The 20,792-nt window shown below is 44.7% G+C and overlaps 1 protein-coding gene across 1 annotated transcript; it reads right to left on the bottom strand.

The window, feature by feature from the left end:
* Positions 1-3,291: 3,291 nt before the first annotated feature.
* LOC132780824 (F-box only protein 17-like) lies at positions 3,292-20,774 on the bottom strand. The gene is made up of 6 exons (XM_067461712.1): positions 20,601-20,774; positions 14,543-14,907; positions 13,010-13,106; positions 12,580-12,672; positions 7,628-7,766; positions 3,292-4,663 (listed from the first exon to the last, which is right to left on the bottom strand). Exons 2-6 carry the CDS (start codon positions 14,874-14,876, stop codon positions 4,514-4,516), a joined length of 813 nt encoding a protein of 270 aa, XP_067317813.1. The 5' UTR covers positions 14,877-14,907; positions 20,601-20,774; the 3' UTR covers positions 3,292-4,513.
* Positions 20,775-20,792: the final 18 nt, after the last annotated feature.

Below are 20,792 nucleotides of genomic sequence, written 5' to 3'. Positions count from 1 at the left end.
TCCCCTGTTTGGGTATCAGCCAGCACGTCAACGACTTAAATCCAGACATAGTTTTCTAAGATCTACAGAGACACTCGCTGGAACACCTCAGCAAGCGAGAGTCCAAAAGTGGCAGGCTCAAACCCAGCACCTCAATCCATGGGTGATACCAGATGAGAGACTCCCCCCTGGGCACACAGAAAACTGGGCGACTTGGAAGGCGCTGAACAGACTGCGCTCTGGCACCACGAGATGCAGAGCCAACCTTCAGAAATGGGGCCACAAAGTGGAATCCTCAACATGTGAGTGCGGAGAGGAGCAAACCACTGACCACCTGCTGCAATGCACCCTGAGCCCGGTCACATGCACAAGGGAGGACCTTCTTGCGGCAACATCAGAGGCACTCCAAGTGGCCAGATACTGGTCAAAGGACATTTAATCAACTAACAAACTCACACATTTTGTATTCTCTGTTTGTTTTGTTTGCTTTGTTCTGTTAGAAATGTAATATATTTGACTGGCTGCCCTGACACGAGAAATAAATAAGCACCAAAGAATTGGTAAGGGGATCACAAACCTGCAAAGGTCGTGGAAAATGAACACGCAAAAATACTGTGCAACTTTGGAATCCAGACTGACAAAGTTTTGGAACACAACACACCAGACATAATGACTGTGGAAAAGGGAAAAGTCTGGATTATTGATGTCACCATTCCAGGTGAGAGTCGCATTGAGGAAAAACAACAGGAAAAACTCAGTCGCTATCAAGACCTCAAAATCGAACTGCAACAGCTGCGGCATCAACCAGTCCAGGTGGTCCAATGGTCATGGGCACACTGGGTGCCGTGCCAAAAGATCTCAGCTGGCATTTGGAAACAATACACATTGACAAAATCACAATGTGTCAACTGCTTCCTGACTGTGAGAGCCATTCGGCAGTGGAACTCTCTGCCTCGGAGTGTGGTGGAGGCTCCTTCCTTGGAAGCTTTTAAGCAGAGGCTGGATGGCCATCTGTCAGGGGTGATTTGAATGCAATATTCCTGCTTCTTGGCAGAATGGGGTTGGACTGGATGGCCCAGGAGGTCTCTTCCAACTCTTTGATTCTAGGATTGTATGCAAAAGGCCACCTGACTTGGATCTGCCCGCATCATTTGAAAATACATCACACAGTCCTAGATGCTTGGGAAGGGTTCGACTTGTGATTTTGGGATACGAAATCTAGCATATAGATCTCGTTTGCTGTGACATACTGTGCTTTTGTGTTAATAGCAATAATAATAATAATAATAATAATAATAATAATAATAATAATAAATACATCACACAGTCCTAGACGCTTGGGAAGTGTTCAACTTGTGATTTTGGGATACGAAATCCAGCAGAGAGATCTCATTTGCTGTGACATACTGTGCTTTTGTGTCAATAATAATAATAATAATAATAATAATAATAATAATATACATCACACAGCCCTAGACGCTTGGGAAGGGTTCGACTTGTGATTTTGGGATACGAAATCCAGCAGAGAGATCTCGTTTGCTGTGACAGACTGTGCTTTTGTGTCAATAATAATAATAATAATAATAATAATAATATATCACACAGTCTTAGATGCTTGGGAAGTGTTCGACTTGTGATTTTGGGATACGAAATCTAGCATAGAGATCTCGTTTGCTGTGACAGACTGTGCTTTTGTGTCAATAATAATAATAATAATAATAATAATAATGATAATAAATACATCACCCAGTCCTAGACGCTTGGGAAGTGTTCGACTTGTGATTTTGGGATACGAAATCCAGCATAGAGATCTCGTTTGCTGTGACGTACCATGCTTTTGTGTCAATAATAATAATAATAATAATAATAATAAATACATCACACAGTCCTAGACGCTTGGGAAGTGTTCGACTTGTGATTTTGGGATACGAAATCCAGCAGAGAGATCTCGTTTGCTGTGACAGACTGTGCTTTTGTGTCAATAATAATAATAATAATAAATACATCACACAGTCCTAGACGCTTGGGAAGTGTTCGACTTGTGATTTTGGGATACGAAATCCAGCATAGAGATCTCGTTTGCTGTGACGTACCATGCTTTTGTGTCAATAATAATAATAATAATAATAATAATAAATACATCACACAGTCCTAGACGCTTGGGAAGTGTTCGACTTGTGATTTTGGGATACGAAATCCAGCAGAGAGATCTCGTTTGCTGTGACATATACTGTGCTTTTGTGTCAATAATAATAATAATAATAATAATAATAATAATAATAATATACATCACACAGTCCTAGACGCTTGGGAAGTGTTCGACTTGTGATTTTGGGATACGAAATCCAGCATAGAGATCTCGTTTGCTGTGACAGACTGTGCTTTTGTGTCAATAATAATAATAATAATAAATACATCACACAGTCCTAGACGCTTGGGAAGTGTTCGACTTGTGATTTTGGGATACGAAATCCAGCATAGAGATCTCGTTTGCTGTGACATATACTGTGCTTTTGTGTCAATAATAATAATAATAATAATAATAAATACATCACACAGTCCTAGACGCTTGGGAAGTGTTCGACTTGTGATTTTGGAATACGAAATCCAGCATAGAGATCTCATTTGCTGTGACGTACCGTGCTTTTGTGTCAATAATAATAATAATAATAATAATAATAATAATAATAAATCACACAGTCCTAGACACTTGGGAAGTGTTTGACTTGTGATTTTTTATATGAAATCCAGCATAGAGATCTCGTTTGCTGTGACAGACTGTGTTTTTGTGTCAGTATAATAATAATAATAATAATAATAATAATAATAATAATAGAAAGGCAGTCAAAAACCAATATTGAGGGAAGTCAATAGTAGAAAACTACTCAAAGTGCAAACGACAAAGAGGGAATATCTTAAAAATACAATGCAGAGCAGAAGAGAAAATTAGCAAAAGAAAGAAGGTTCTCCATGGACAGTTCCTGGGAAAAACTGAGAGCTAAATTGACAAGGAAAAAACATGGCTGTGGCTCACAAATGGGACTCTGAAAAAGGAGACAAAGGAGGGCCTGATTCTGGCAGCTCAAGAAGAAGCCATTCGAATCAAGGCCATCCAAGCCAGGATTGAAAAGTCGACGACAGACTCCCAAGCGTAGACTTTGCAAGGAAGCAGGTGAAACAATGCAACAGATCCTCAGCTGCTGCAAGAAGATTGCGCAGACAGACTCCAAGCAGAGGCACAACACCCTTGCTCAGATGATCCATTGGAACCTGTGCCACAAACACAATCTGCCTGCGACAGAAGTGGTGGGATCACAAGCCGGAAAAAGTTACAGAAAATGAACACGTCAAGGTACTCTGGGACTTCGGGATTCAGAGTTTTGGAGCATAATACTCCAGACCAAACAATCGTGTTAAAAAACAAAGTATGGATCCTCGATGTTGCAATCCCAGGCGACAGCAGGATTGAAGAGAAACAACTGGAAAAGCTGACACGATATGAGGATTTAAAGATCGAACTGCAAAGACTGTCGCACAAGCCAGTAAATGTGGTCCCAGTGGTGATCGGCACACTGGGTGCAGTGCCTCAAGACCTTGGCCTGCACTTAAACACAATTGGCACTGACAAGATTATCATCTGCCAGCTGCAAAAGGCCACCTTACTGGGATCTGCACACATTATTCGCCAATACATCACACAGTCCTAGACACTTGGGAAGTGTCCGACGTGTGATCCAAGTGCCTAAAGACCTTGGCCTGCACTTAAACACAATCGACGTGGAGAAAATCACCACTTGTCAGCTGCAGAAGGTCACTCTACTTGGATCGGCACGCATGATTCGCCGATATATCACACAGTCCTAGACACTTGTGAATTGTCTGACATGTGTGATCCAATACAACAGCCAGAAGAGTGATCTTGTCTGCTGTGGACTCATCTTGTTGTGCTTCTAATAATAATAATGATAATAATAATAATAATAATAATGATAATAATAATAATAATAATAATAATAATAATAATTCGAACTGCAAAGATTCTGGCACAAGCCAGTCAAGGCGGTCCCAGTGGTGATCGGCACACTGGGTGCAGTGCCTAAAGACCTTGGCCTGCACTTAAACACAATCAACGTGGACAAAATCACCACTTGTCAGCTGCAGAAGGTCACCGGATCAGCACGCATGATTCGCCGATACATTGCACAGTCCTAGACACTTGGGAATTGTCCGACGTGTGATCCAATACAACAGCCAGCACACTGTAGAGAGGGATCCACTTGAAATGCCATGGTTCAATGTTATGTAGCCATGGGAGTTGTAGTTCAGTGAGATATTTCGGGTGCATCAACATTGTGGAATGAACGCAGCCTGATCTGACTTGCATTGCTGTGGCTCAAAGCTACGGAGTCCCGGGAGCTGTAGTTTGTTGAAGCACCCACACACTCTGGCAGGGGAGGCTCAAGACCTAGGGAAACTACAACTCCCAGGACTCCAAGGCATTGTGCCATGGCAGTTACAGTGGTGCCGAATTGGATTAATGTGACAGCGTGGATGCATACAGCGGCTTCAAGGAGAATGTAACAATAGCCGATGAATGTCCTTGCCACGAATCACTGTGATTCCCTGCGTGGCTGAAACGAATATAGCGGACTCCGGGGCCGTATTTCTGGAAAACGTGGGTCACCTGCAAAAGGGAAAGAAAACGGGAAAGAAAACTCTGGGAGTTGTAGCTTTACTAAGGGGCACATCTAAATAGTCTAGCTTGCTGTTGACCTATGCAGCCTGAAAGACAGTTGCATCCGTCAAGTAGGAAATTCAGGTACCGCTTTATGCTGGAAATCACTACTGACTGAGAAGTCATGAGCTTGAAACTAGCCCGGGTCGGAGTAAGCTCCCAACCATAAATAGTCTAGCTTGCTGTTGACCTATGCAGCCTGAAAGACAGTTGCATCTGTCAAGTAGGAAATTTAGGTACCGCTTTATGCTGGAAATCACTACTGACTGAGAAATCATGAGTTCGAAGCCAGCCCGTGTCAGAGTAAGCTCCCGACCATTAATAGTCTAGCTTGCTGTCAACCTTTGCAGCCCGAAAGACAGTTGCATCTGTCAAGTAGGAAATTTAGGTAGCGCTTTATGCTGGAAATCACTACAGACTGAGAAGTCATGAGATTGAAACCAGCCCAGGTCGGAGTAAGCTCCCAACCATAAATAGTCTAGCTTGCTGTCGACCTATGCAGCCTGAAAGACGGTTGCATCTGTCAAGTAGGAAATTCAGGTCACGCTTTATGCTGGAAATCACTACTGACTGAGAAATCATGAGTTCGAAGCCAGCCCGTGTCAGAGTAAGCTCCCGACCATTAATAGTCTAGCTTGCTGTCGACCTTTGCAGCACAAAAGACAGTTGCATCTGTCAAGTAGGAAATTTAGGTACCGCTTTATGTGGGGAGGCTAAGTTAACTAATTTACGACGCCATAAAAATCTCCAGCAGTGTGCAAAAGAATGAGGAAATACTTCATCAGTGTCACAAATGGACGGTGAAGCAACAGCTCCCCTGGTGGCCGGAATTTAAGCATACCCTCATGAAGCTGGAAAGTTAAATAGCCTCTGTGTGTCCTTCTATATACGTTGTGTGTCTACGGCATTGAATGTTGCCATGTATATGTGGATTGTGATCCGCTCTGAGTCCCCTCCGGAGTGAGAAGGGTGGAATATAAATACCGTAAATAAATAATAAATAAAATATTAGCTCAATGCTATGGCGTCCTGGGAGTTGTAGTTTTATCAAGGGGCACATCAACACTATAGAATACAAGCATTTTGCAATGGATAGAATGAATGCATTTTGACATCACACGAATTGCCATGGCTCAGTGCTGTGGCATCCTAGGAGTTGTAGTTTTACTAAGGGGCACATCGACACTATAGAATACATTCATTTTGCCTTGGATAGAATGAATGCATTTTGGCATCACACGAATTGCCATGGTTCAGTGCTGTGGCATCCTAGGAGTTGTAGTTTTACTAAGGGGCACATCGACACTATAGAATACATTCATTTTGCCTTGGATAGAATGAATGCATTTTGACATCACACGAATTGCCATGGCTCAGTGCTGTGGCATCCTAGGAGTTGTAGTTTTACTAAGGGGCACATCGACACTATAGAATACATTCATTTTGCCTTGGATAGAATGAATGCATTTTGGCATCACACGAATTGCCATGGTTCAGTGCTGTGGCATCCTAGGAGTTGTAGTTTTACTAAGGGGCACATCTACACTATACAATAAATGCATTTTGCCATGGATAGAAGGAATGCATCAATGCTACAGTGTCCTGGGAGTTGTAGTTTACTAAGGGGCACATGTACACTATAGAATGAGTGCATTTTCGCGTCACATAAATTGCCATGGCTCAATGCTATGGCATCCTGCAAGTTGTAGTTTTACTAAGGGGTTGTAGTTTTACTAAGGGCATCACGTGAATTGCCATGGCTCAATGCTGTGGCGTCCTAGGAGTTGTAGTTTTACTAAGGGGCTCATCTACACCTTAGAATAAATGCATTTTGGCATTGATAGAATGAATGCATTTTGATATCACACAAATTGGCTCAATGCTGTGGCATTCTGGGATTTACAGTTCTACTAAGGGGCACATCTACACTATAGAATACATGCATTTTGCCCTGGATAGAATGAATGTGTTTTGGCATCACACAAATTGCCATGCCTCAGCGCTATGGTGTCCTGGGAGTTGTAGTTTTACTAAAGGGAACACTGACACTGTAGAATACATGCATTTTGCTATAGATAGAATGATTTTTGCATTACACAAATTGTCGTGGCTCAGTGCTATGGCGTTCTGGCAGTTATAGTTTTATGCATTTTTCCATGGATAAAATGAATGCATTTTGACATCACACAAATTGGCTCAATGCTGTGGCATTCTGGGATTTATAGTTTTACTAAGGAGCATATTGACACTGTAGAATACATGCATTTTGCCATGGATAGAAGGATTTTTGCATCACACGAATTTCCGTGGCTCAGTGCTATGGCATCCTGGGAGTTGTAGTTTTACTAAGGGGCACATCGACACTATAGAGTAAATGCATTTTGCCATGTATAGAATGAATGCATTTTGACATCATACATAGCTGAATGCTGTGGCATTCTGGGATGTATAGTTTTACTAAGGGGCACATCTGCACTGTAGAATACATGCATTTTGCTCTGGATAGTTTTGGCATCACACAAATTGCTATGGCTCAACGCTATGGCATCCTGGGAGTTATAGTTTCACTAAGTGGTACAACAACACTATAGTATACATGCATATTGCCATGGATAGAATGATTTTTGGCATTACACAAATTGTCGTGGCTCAGTGCTATGGCGTCCTGGGATTTGTAGTTTTACCAAGGGGCACACCGACACTGTAGAACAATGTAATGGATTTCTGGTATTTGTAGGTTGGTGATGCAGCAGAGCTCCTGGGTAGGGAAGGCTAAACTACAACTCCCGGGATCCCATCGCAGTGAGCCAGGCCAGTCCAAGCTGCATTCCTTCGACAGTGTGTAGACGCAGCCCTGGAATTCCCTTTGGGAAGCTCTGTGCAAAAGAAGAGAAATGGTGGCACAAAGGGAACCTGTTGGTATTGAGTGTCGTTCGGCTGCAGGATGGGTTTGGGCTCAGCAAGGAAACTGGAGATGACTGAAGTCCGGTCAGCGGCCAGGAGGTCGACTTCGATTTTGTGGATGCGCCCATAGTTGTCCAGGGCACGCCACCTGCAGAGGACAGAGAGCATGATGCCGTACAAGCAATGGTTCTCAACCATGCTAATGCTGTGACCCCTTAATGCAGTTCCATATGTTGTGGTGACCCCCAACCATAATATTGTTTTCGTTGTTACGTGATACCTGTCATTTTACTACTGTTATAAATCAAAATGTAAAAATCCGATATGCAGGATGGATTTTCATTCACTGGACTAAAATGAGCACAAATACCCAATATGCTCAAATGTGACTACTCGTGGGGTTGGGGGAGGATTGATTTTGTAAATTAGGAGTTGTGGTTGCTGGGATTTATAATTCACTTATAATCCATCAGAGATGGATTTAAACCAAACTTGGCACACAGAACTCCCATGACCAACAGAAAACACTGGAAGGGTTTTGTGAGCATTGACCTTGAGTTTGGGAGTTGTAGTTCACCTACATCCAGAGGAGTGCTGTGAATTCATGCAATGATGGATCTGAACCAAACTTGGCACAAATACTCAATATGCCCAAATGTGAACACAGGTGGAGTCTGGGGAAAATAGACCTTGACATTTGGGAGTTGTAGTTGTTGGGATTTATAGTTCACCTACAACCAAAAAGCATTCTGAAGTCCACCAACTTCCCACACAGAATCCCAAAGACCAACAGAAAATACTATGTTTTCTTATGGTCTTTGGCAACCCCTTTGACACCCCCTCTTGACCCCCAGGTTGAGAAACACTGCCGTACAGATTAGGGACATCGGTTGTTGATGAAAGTTAAAATTACCACCATCGTCATCAACTTTGGGGTGTTTTGTGGTTTCTGTGCTGTATGTCTAGCAGCATTTTCCAAAAACAGTAAAGTTTCCAATATATAAAATAATCCATAAGCTTCTAGAGCAGCATTTCTCAACCTGGGGGTCAGGACCCCTGGAGGGGTCTCAAGAGGGGGTCAGAGGGGTCACCAAAGACCATAAGAAAGCACAGTATTTCCTGTTGGTCATGGGGATTCTGTGTGGGAAGTTTGTCCCATTTCCAATGCTGGTGGTGTTCAGAATACTCTTTGATTGTAGGTGAACTATAACTCTCAGCAACAACAACTTCAAAATGTCAAGGTGCGTTTTCCCCAACTACAACAGTGTTCACATTTGGGCCTATTGAGTACCTGTACCAAGTTTGATCCTGAGCCATCATTGTTTGTATGGGAAGTTTGCCCCAATTCTGTCGTCCGTGGGGTTCAGAATGTTCTATAAATCCCAGTAACTACAACTCCCAAATGTCAAGGTCTATTTCCCCAAACTCCAACAGTGTTCACATTTGGGCCTATTGAGTATTCATGCCAAGTTTGGTCCAGATCCATCACCGTTTGAGTCCACAGTGCTCTCTTGATGTGGGTGAACTACAACCCCCAAACTCAAGGTCAATGCCCACCAAACCCTTCCAGTATTTTCTGTTGGCAATGGGAGTTCTGTGTGCCAAGTTTGGTTCAATTCCATCATTGGTGGAGTTCAGAATGCTCTATGATTGTAGGTGAACAGGGGCGGCTCAACCATTACGCAAAGTAAGAGTTCGCAGTACAGTTGATTTTGCTCAGGGGCGCTCTTGAGGTGCTCTTGGGGGAAAATAGACCTTGACATATGTGACTTGTAGTTACTGGGATGTATAGTTCACCTAAAATCAAAGAGCATTCTGAACTCCACCAATGATGGAATTGAACCAAATATGGCACACAGAACTCCCATGACAAACAGAAAATATAAATCAATGATTGGTTGGGGGGGGGGGGCACCAAAATACTGTTTGCTTACCGTTGAAAATTACCTAGGGCCGCCTCTGTAGGTGAACTATAACTCTCAGCAACTACAACTCCCAAACGTCAAGGTTTATTTCCCCCAAACTCCAACAGTGTTCACATTTGGGCATATTGAGTATCCATGCTAAGTTTGGTCCAGATCCATCACAGTTCGAGTCCACAGTGCTCTCTGGATGTGGGTGAACTACAATTCCAGAACTCAAGGTCAATGCCCTCCAAACCCTTACAATATTTTCTGTTGGTCATGGGAGTTCTGTGTGCCAAGTTTGATTCAATTCCATCGTTGGTGGAGTTCAAAATGTTATTTGACTGTAGGTGAACTATAAATCCCAGCAACTACATCTCCCAAATGTCAAGGTCTATTTCCACAAACTCCAACAGTGTTCACATTTGGGCATATTGAGTATTCATGCCAAATCTGGCCCAGATCTATCATTCTTTGAGTCCACAGTGCTCTCTAGATGTGGGCGAACTACAACTCCCAAACTCAAGGTCAATGCCCACCAAACCCTTACAGTATTTTCTGTTGGCCATGGGAGTTCTGTGAGCCAAGTTTGGTTCAATTCCATCATTGGTGGAGTTCAGAATGCTCTTTGATTGTAGGTGAACTATAACTCTCAGCAACTACAACTCCCAAATGTCAAGGTTTATTTTCCCCAAACTCCAACAGTGTTCACATTTGGGCATATTGAGTATTCATGCCAAGTTTGGTCCAGATCCATCATTGTTTGAGTCCACAGTGCTCTCTGGATGTGGGTGAACTACAACTCCAAAACTCAAGGTTAATGCCCACCAAACCCTTACAGTATTTTCTGTTGGCCATGGGAGTTCTGTGTGCCAATTTTGGTTCAATTCCATCATTGGTGGAGTTCAGAATGCTCTTTGATTGTAGGTGAACTATAAATCCCAGCAACTACAACTCCCAAATGACAAAATCAATCCCCCGCAACCCCACTCGTATTCAGATTTGGGCATATCAGGTATTTGTGCCCAAATTGATCTAGTGAATTAAAATACATCCTGCATATCAGATATTTATATTATGATTCATAACAGTAGCAAAATTACAGTTATGAAGTAACAATAATGTTATTGTTGTGGGTCACCACAATGTGAGGAAGCGTATTAAGGGGGAAACAAGATCTATAGGTACATAAAATCCATGAAACTAGGCACATGAATCCATGAAACAAGGCAGCAGGAAAAAATCCCATACACAAATCTGGAGCTTGGCAAAAACTTGGTACATGAAACTAAGAGCACTTGAAAGCAAGACCGTGATGAAATCCCAACGTTGACCCAACTGAGGCAACTCTTTCCCATGAATCAATATAAGGCTTTTCCATATCCCAAAACTGAAAGGAAAGCATTTCTCTTAACTTTACCACCAGATAAAGGTTTGACATCTTTATTTTCCTGTAAACAAAGTGGTCGTCTTTGCCTCTGAATTTGTTTGTTTGTTTGTTTGTTTACACTATTTCTATCCCACCCACATCAGCCCGAAGACTTCTCAGGGCGGCTTTGTCTCTGCTTACAAACGCTTTTCTTTCTATCTATGCTCTCATTATCTTGACTCTCCTTAACTTCTGCACCTGACCAATCATCTTCAGACAGCTATTTACCCTCTGTGGACTCAAAGCCAAAACCAAGGTCACAACGAACCGCATTGAGTCGCCTGTTAAGGGCTGAAAAATGTGGTATAGAAGTGAAGCAAATAAATAATAAATAAATAAACGACATCTGTTATAGAACTCCAATATGCCGATGATAACGTAGTCTATGTGCATTCAGAAGAAGATCTACAAGCTGCTCTAAACACCTTTGCAGAAGCATACAAGAAGCTTGGGGTCTCCCTGAACATACAACAATAATAGGCGTTGTTGTTGTTGTTGCTGTTGTTGTAGAAGTAGCCTGGCTTTTATTCCCTTTGAATTGTTTGCTACCTGGAGACCTCCTTTGCCTGGGTGGTGCTCACTAGCCCTTGACTGCTTGCTGCCTGGAAACATTATTATTGTTATTATTTTAGAAGTAGCCTGGCCTTTGCTCCCTTTGAATTGTTTGCTGCCTTGGCTTGGGTGGCATTCAGTAACTTTTGATTGCTTGCTGCCTGGAGACCTCCTGTGCCCAGGTGGTGTTCTATGCAGATGCCTTACTCACATGCTTGGAACAAGATACTTCATCTTGTTGATGGGAAGCTTCCCACCGGAGTGAAAATCTATTGGGCAGATGGCAAGCTATTTACCCTCTGCAGACTCAAAGCCAAAACCAAGGTCATAATGACATCTGTTATAGAACTCCAATATGCCGATGATAACGTAGTCTGTGCGCATTCAGAAGAAGATCTACAAGCTGCTCTAAACACCTTTGGAGAAGCATACAAGAAGCTCAGGTTGTCAACATACAACAATAATAGATGTTGTTGTTGTTGAAGTAGCCTGGCTTTATTCCCTTTGAATTGTTTGCTACCTGGAGACCTCCTTTGCCTGGGTGGTGTTCACTAACCCTTGATTGCTTGCTGCCTGGAGACATTATTATTGTTGTTGTTATTTTAGAAGTGTCCTGGCCTTTGTTCCCTTTGAATTGTTTGCTGCCTTGGAGACAGCATTAGCCTGGGTGGCGTTCAGTAACCCTTGACTGCTTGCTGCCTGGAGACCTCCTGTGCCCAGGTGGTGTTCTATGCAGATGCCCTACTCACATGCTTGGAACAAGATACTTCATCTTGTTGATGGGAAGCTTCCCACCGGTGTGAAAATAATCTATCGGACAGATGGCAAACTATTTACCAACTGCAGACTCAAAACCAAAACCAAAACCAAGGTTACAATGACATTTGTTATAGAACTCCAATATGCCGATGATAATGTAGTCTGTGCACATTCAGAATAAGATCTACAAGCTGCTCTAAACATCTTTGCAGAAGCATACGAGAAGCTCGGGCTCTCATTGAACATTGAGTGTAGATGCACCCATTCTTTTAACTTTTCACTTACACGGCATGGAATTAAAGTGTTGCAGAACTCACCAGTCAGCAATAAAAATGTCAGGTTGGAAGGTGTCCATGAGTTCTTCTCCTAAGCCTTCTTCCAGCAAATCAACCACCTGAGACTTTGCAAACCTTTGGGCACGAAAAAGCAAAAATGGTAAAAGGTTTGCAAACTTTGCAAGCCTGTCCGTACCTCTTCCTTGTTCCAGTGTATCTGTACTATGGAATTAATGTAGTTTGACTCCACACGGACTGCGATGGCTCAATGGTGTGGAATTCTTGGAGCTACACCCTGGTGAGGCGCCATCCCTCTTTGGCAGTGAATCCTGGAGTCTTTGTAAAACTACAACTCCCAGGATTCCGTAGCATTCAGCTATGGCAGTTCAAGTAGGGTTCTTTCGATAGTGTCGATGCACCCAGTAGCATTAAGGTGTCAAGACCCGATTTGGGGCAACCTTGCACAACTCACCCAAGTGAAAAGCAGCGAAAGACCATCACTTCTCCCGTGCTGTCCTTCTCGTTCATGTCTATCCAGCTGTATTCGATCTTCCAGTCTTGAAAGTGGTCTGGGAACACAAGAGAGAAGGGTGACCCAAAGGGTCAATGGTCAGGGAACAACAACAACAACACTTTATTTATATATCTGTCAGGATGGCTTGGACTGTGTCTTCCTGCATGACAGAAAGGGGTTGGACTGGATGACCTTTGGGGTCCCTTCTAACTCTAGGATCATATGATTCAACAGAAGCTGATTGGCCATCTGTCAGGAGGACTTGGATTGGGTCTTGCATGGCAGAAAGGGGTTGGACTGGATGACCTTTGTGGTCCCTTCCAACTCTAGGATTCTATGATTCAAGAGATGCTGACTGGCTATCTGTCAGAATGGTTTGGATTGTGTCTTCTTGCATGACAGAAAGGGGTTGGACTGGATGACCTTTGGAGTCCCTTTGAACTCTAGGTTCTTATGATTCAATAGAGGCTGACTGGCCATCTGTCAGGATGGTTTGGATTGTGTCTTCTCGCATGAGAAAGGGGTTGGACTGGATGACCTTTGAGGTCCCTTTCATCTCTAGGATCCTATGATTCAATAAATGCTGACTGGCCACCTGTCAGGAAGGCTTGGATTGTGTCTTCCTGCATGGCAGAATGAGCTGGATTGAATGATCTTTGGGGTCCTTTCCAGAGGCTGACTGGCTATCTGTCAGGAGGGCTTGGATTGTGTCTTCTTGCATGAGACATGGGTTGGACTGGATGACCTTTGAGGTCCCTTTCAACTTTAGGATCCTATGATTCAACAGAGGCTGACTGGCCATCTGCTGGGAGAGCTTGGAGTGTATCTTCCTGCCTGGCAGAATGGGGCTTGATTGGATGCACTTTGGGGTCCTTTCCAACTCTAGGATCCTTTGACTCAACAAAAGATGACAAAAGATGATTGTGTCTTCTTGCATGCAGAAAGGGGTTGGACTGGATGACCTTTGGGGTCCCTTCCAAATACATGATCTTATAATTCAATAGAGGCTGACTGGCCATCTTTTGGGAGGGCTTGGATTGTGTCTTCTTGCATGGCAGAAAGGGGTTGGACTGGATGACCTTTGGGTCCCTTCCACCTCTAGGATTCTATGGCTCAAAAAAGGCTGGCCATCTTTTGTGAGGGCTTGGATTGTGTCTTCTTGCATGCAGAAAGGGGTTGGACTGGATGGCCTTTGGGGTCCCTTCCAAATACAGGATCTTATGATTCAACAGAGACTGACTGGCTATCTTTCAGGATGGCTTGGATTATGTCTTCTTGCATGCAGAAAGAGGTTGGACTGGATGACCTTTGGGGTCCCTTCCAAATAGAGGATCTTATGATTCAATAGAGGCTGACTGGCTATCTGTCAGGATGGCTTGGATTGTGTCTTCTTGCATGGCAGAAAGGGATTGGACTGGATGACCTTTGGGGTCCCTTCCAGCTCTAGGATTCTGTAATACCCTCCCCGCACCTTGATATGGATTGACTCACTCTTTCCGCGGGGGTTCTTGATCAGATTCCTCCCAAAAGGCCGCAGGCGATAGATTCGGCGCCAGTCTATTTGGGAAGCGCCCTGGACAGCTTCCACGGCCGCCTTGCTGAGCGGGTCCCGTTGGCACTTGAGTCTCCAAAGGGTGGGCTTGTCAATGAGGTCCCTCCACTTGCGGCACACCAAGCGGCACTCCCTCACCAGGCTCCGGCCGGGCACCCAGCTCAGGATCAGCAGCAGCAGCTCATCCGGGAGGTATTTCAGGTCCTCCATTATTTGAATGTCCTCGGTGGCTTCCAGTTCTGGCAATCTTCTCTTGCTTTTGACCGTCCCCATCTTTCTCTTTCTTCTTCTTCAGTCTATTTGACTGGAACAGAAACATTGCACAATAAGTCATTTGCATATCCAAACCTATCATGGTCGCCTTGGTGGATGACCTCCGCTGGGAACTGGGCAGGGGGAGTGGGACCCTGCTGGTTCTCCTGGACATCTCAGCGGCTTTCGATACCATCTACCATGGTATCCTTCTGGGAAGACTCTCTGGGATGGGAATTGAGGGCATGGTTTTACTGTGGCTCCAGTCCTTCCCAGTCGGTAAAGCTGAGGGACACCTGCTTGGACCCCTGGCCATTGATCTGGGGGGTCCCGCACGGATCTATTTTGCTCCCCAAGCTATTCAACAATTACATGAAACCGCTGGGAGAGGTCATCCGGAGTTTTGGAGTGCAATGGGACTTATAGTACCTTCACTCACTTCCAGACACCACTGTGACCCACACCAGTGACAGATCAAGACCAAACATGGCGCACAGAGTCTCCATGACCTACTCTATGTCCTGGTACGGTCTGTGGGATGATAGACCATGGACAATGGGACTTGCAGTACCTTCACTCACTTCCTGAGACCACTGCAACCCACACCAATGACTGATCAAGACCAAACTTGATACACAGAGCCCTATGACCCACTCTACATCCTGGTGCAGTTTGGAAGAGGGTGGATCATGGACATTGGGACTTACATATGGGAGTTGTAGTTCACCCACACCCATGACCTACTCTATGTCCTGGTACGGTCTGTGGGATGACAGACCATGGACAATGGGACTCGCTTCCTGAGACCACTGCAACCCACACCAATGACTGATCAAGACCAAACTTGATACACAGAGCCCCCATGATCCACTCTACATCCTGGTGCAGTTTGGAAGAGGGTGGACCATGGACATTGGGACTTACATATGGGAGTTGTAGTTCACCCGCACCCGCTGAACCCAGTCAACATTGGATCTAGACTAAGCCTTTCTCAAATAGCCCAGGCACCACTGGGTCCCCAAGCTAGAAGTAAATAAATAAAAGTGCTCTTCCAGCAGTCACCAGCCAATCCTTCTGCAATGCCAGAAACACAGCTTAATAATGTAACATTAGAAAATGTGGACCATTTCCGCTCCCTTGGCAGCCACCTCTCCACAAAAGTCAACATTGACACCAAAATACAGCACCGCCTGAGCTCTGCGAGTGCAGCATTCTTCTGAATGAAGCAGAGAGTGTTTGAGGACCAGGACATCCGTAGGGATACCAAGGGGCTTGTTGTCCTTCCAACCCTGTTCTATGTCTGCGAAACGTGAACTGTCTACAGATGTCACACTCAACTCCTGGAATGTTTCCATCAGCATTGCCTCCAAAAAAATCTGCAAATCTCTTGGGAAGACAGGAGGACAAATGCCAGTGTGCTGGAAGAAGCAAAGGCCACCACCATTGAAGCGATGCTCCTACGCCATCAACTCCACTGGAGTGAAGGCCACATTGTCCGAATGCCCAAAGATCACTGTCTCCCAAAATAGTTACTCTACTCCCAACTCAAGAACAGGAAACATAATGTTGGTGGACAGGAAAAGAGATAACAGAATCATAGAATCCTAGAATCAAAGAGTTGGAAGAGACCTCATGGGCCATCCAGTCCAACCCCATTCTGCCAAGAAGCAGGAATGTTGCATTCAAATCACCCCTTGACAGATGGCCATCCAGCCTCTGTTTAAAAGCTTCCAAAGAAGGAGCCTCCACCGCACTCCGGGACAGAGAGTTCCACTGCTGAACGGCTCTCACAGTCAGGAAGTTCTTCCTCATGTTCAGATGGAATCTCCTCTCTTGGAGTTTGAAGCCATTGTTCCATTGCGTCCTAGTCTCCAGGGAAGCAGAAAACAAGCTTGCTCCCTCCTCCTCCCTGTGGCTTCCTCTCACATATTTACACATGGCTATCATGTCTCCTCTCAGCCTTCTCTTCTTCAGGCTAAACATGCCCAGCTACTTAAGCCGCTCCTCATAGGGCTTGTTCTCCAGATCCTTGATCATTTTAGTCGCCCTCCTCTGGACACATTCCAGCTTGTCAATATCTCTTTTGAATTGTGGTGCCCAGAATTGGACACAATATTCCAGATGTGGTCTAACCAAAGCGGAATAGAGCATGGGGAGCATGACTTCCCTAGATCTAGACACTATGCTCCTCTTGATGCAGGTCAAAATCCCATTGGCTTTTTTTGCTGCCACATCACATGTTGGCTCATGTTGTCCATGAGGACTCCAAGATGTAAAGATGGGCTTAAAAACTGTGGCATAGACACCAAGAACTGCGAAGCCCTGGCCCTTCAGCACTCTAACTGGAGGTCAGCTGTGACCAGCAGTGCTGCAGAATTTGAAGATACACGAATGGAGGGCAAAAGGGAGAAATGTGCCAAGAGGAAGAAGATGCATCAAGCCAACCCTGACCGAGACTGCCTTCCACTTGGAAACTGATGTCCTCACTGTGGGAAAACATGAAGAATAGTGCTCCACAGCCAACTACAGACCCATTGCCAAGACGCTGGATTTGGAGGACCATCATCCTCAGACTATGAGGGATCGCCTAAGTATTTTCCAAATATTGTTCATTTCAAGCCACATTTGATGGCAATTTAAGACTGGCCAAATTTTGTCCAGTGGTTTTTGAGTTATAATGTCACTCAAAACGAACAGAGCATTTAGATAGATAGATAGATAGATAGATAGATAGATAGATAGATAGATGGTTGAATATATCATACATCCAAGTGTACATTTGTGCATTTCTTACCATGTTTTTCTGCTCCGTCACAAGTTACGTAAAGGAAAACGAAGCAGGAAGTGAGCTCAGATAAATGTAATTTATGGTGTATATGTAGGGAGAGTTTATGTTCCCACTGCTCAAAGTCTAAACTAAATGTAAACAATACAATCTGCTGTTTTCCATCCTTCAAAGTGAAACTGCAGCCAAAGACTTCCCTTCCCTTCCGAGTGAATGCATGCAGAAGCAACTATTGATGCCATTGTGCCTTCATTTTCAATTTCAACCAAGTTGCCTTGTGCCGGCAGTACTGAAGACCAACAGGTCAGAGATTCGAATCCGGAGAGAGCGTGGATGAGCTCCCTCTGTCAGCTCCAGCTCCCCATGCGGGGACATGAGAGAAGCCTCCCAGAAGGATGGCAAAACATCAAAACATTTAGGCAATGTCCCCTGGGCAACGTCCTTGCAGATGACAATCCTAGATTGTGATGGAAGGATGTTCACAAATTTGTTAGGGCACCCAATTTTTTGGAGGATGGTCCAGAGAGCGCTGCGATTCACTGTGTCGAATGCCTTTGCAAGGTCAATGAATGCCATGTACAGAGGTTGATTTTGTTCCCTGTGTTTTTCTTGGAGCTGTTGTGCAGTGAAGATCATGTCCACGGTTCCTGTGGCAGGGCGGAAGCCATTCTGGGATTCTGGGAGGGTGTCTTCTGAGAGGGGCAGAAGGCGGTTTGCAAGGATTCTTGCGAGGATTTTCCCAGCGGAGGTTAGGAGGGAGATACCTCGATAGTTTCCGCAGTCTGTTCTTTCCCCCTTTTTGGAGAGGGTGATGATGGTGGCATCCTTGAAATCTGCTGGGATTTTCTCAGTCACCCACACTTTTTTCTATGAGCTGGTGGAGTTGTTGTGTCAGCTCAGGTCTTCCCTCTTTAAAAATTTCAGCAGGGATCCCATCAGGTCCGCTGGCTTTGTTATTCTTTTGTTGGCTGATGGCATTGCTGACTTCTTCCAAACTAGGCAGTGCTGCAAGCTCATCCCTGGTTTTGTTGTAGGATTTGTGAGAGGACCTCTTCGGCCACATTGGAGCTGCGGTTCAGGAGGCTTTGGTAGTGTTCTTTCCAGCGTAGTGCAATTGATTTTTGGTCCTTCAGGAGTTTGGTTCCATCTGATGCGCGGAGAAGCTGTATTGCCATGGTTTCTTGGTCCATAGATGACCTTTGTGGCTTTGAAAAATCCCTGAGCATCATGGGTACCTGCCAGGTGTTGGATTTCTTCAGCCTTCTTTGTCCACCAGATGTTCTTGAGTTCTCTTGTTCTTCTTTGGACCTCAGCTTTTGCGCTGGTGTAGATCTTTTTCTTAGCAGCACTTACTTACTGAGTAGTAAGTAAGTAAGTAGTGTGATGGAAACACAGGACTATTGGTTGTTGAATGGATGCAGTTTGGCACCACTTGAACTGCCATGGCTCAAGGCTAGGAAACAATGGGAGTTGTAGTTTGACTTGTCCTAAGGTTTCTCTGCTAGAGAGTGCAAACTCTCAGGATCCCATAACATTAAGCCACAGCAGTCCAAACTGGTGTGAACCTACAGTCAGATACATCCGATCTGTATCTGATTGGCGTCCTTGTGGACGACAAGTTAAACATGAGCCAACAATATGATGTGGCGGCTAAAAAAGCCAATGGGATTTTGGCCTGCATCAAGAGGAGCATAGTGTCTAGATTCAGGGAAGTCATGCTCCCCATGCTCTATTCTGCTTTGGTTAGACCACACCTGGAATATTGTGTCCAATTCTGGGCACCACAATTCAAGAGAGATATTGACTCTAAGCTGGAATGTGTCCAGAGGAGGGCGACTCAAATGATCAAGGGTCTGGAGAACAAGCCCTATGAGGAGCAGCTTAAGGAGCTGGGCATGTTTAGCCTGAAGAAGAGAAGGCTGAGAGGAGATATGATAGCCATATATAAATATGTGAGAGGAAGCCACAGGGAGGAGGGAGCAAGCTTGTTTTCTGCTTCCTTGGAGAGGAGGACGCAATGGAACAATGGCTTCAAACTACAAGAGAGGAGATTCCACCTGAACATGAGGAAGAACTTCCTGACTGTGAGAGCCGTTCAGCAGTGGAACTCTCTGCCCCGGAGTGCGGTGGAGGCTCCTTCTTTGGAAGCTTTTAAACAGAGGCTGGATGGCCATCTGTCAGGGGTGATTTGAATGCAATATTCCTGCTTCTTGGCAGAATGGGGTTGGACTGGATGGCCCAGGAGGTCTCTTCCAACTCTTTGATTCTATGATTCTATGATTCTATGATTCTATGATTCTATGATTCTAGGAGCAAGCTTGTTTTCTGCTTCCCCGGAGACTAGGACACAGTGGAGCCATGGCTTCAAACTACAAGAGAGGAGATTCCATCTGAACATGAGGAAGAGCTTCCTGACTGTGAGAGCTGTTCAGCAGTGGAACTCTCTGCCCCAGAGTGTGGTGGAGGCTCCTTCTTTGGAAGCTTTTAAACAGAGGCTGGATGGCCATCTGTCAGGGGCGATTTGAATGCAATATTCCTGCTTCTTGGCAGAATGGGGTTGGACTGGATGGCCCAGGAGGTCTCTTCCAACTCTTTGATTCTATGATTCTATGAATTACCGTAGTATGTCTCACCAATATGAGCCATGGCTTAATGCTATAAAATCCTGGGAGTTGCAGTTTTCCAAAGGCTGGATAACGGGAGTTGTAGTTTGACAAGGGTCTTGAGCTTTTTCTGCCAGAGAGTGCAAAGTATAAACTCCAAACATACCATAACTTTGAGCCATGGCACTTCTGAATGGTGCCAGACTGCCTTCATTCTACAACAGAGATGTACCTAAGAGGATTTGGAAGAAAGCTACAGCCTTGGTGAAACTACAGCTCCCAGGACCCCATAGCAGGGAGCCATGGCAGTTCAGGTGAGGTTAATCTGCATCAAAACTACAATATAGATGCACTCACCCTCAAAGCAGAGATGGAAAGGCACAGCTTCTGCCCGCCGCCTTTTTGCGCATGACTTGACTTGAAAGCCACCCAGGGATGCCAGCTTGCCAAACAAGGCAACCAGCTGGTTTCGGGCTTCCCAAAGAGCCAAGAAATCCACCCTGAGAGCCCAGCAGGAGGCGTGTGGCTTCCAGGGTTGCTTCTGAGGCC

Source organism: Anolis sagrei, chromosome Y, assembly GCF_037176765.1.
Source record: "Anolis sagrei isolate rAnoSag1 chromosome Y, rAnoSag1.mat, whole genome shotgun sequence".
In the NCBI taxonomy this organism is placed as follows: domain Eukaryota; kingdom Metazoa; phylum Chordata; class Lepidosauria; order Squamata; family Dactyloidae; genus Anolis; species Anolis sagrei.
The sequence above is the reverse complement of the archived record's forward strand: the minus strand, read 5'-3'. Positions and strand labels throughout refer to the sequence as shown.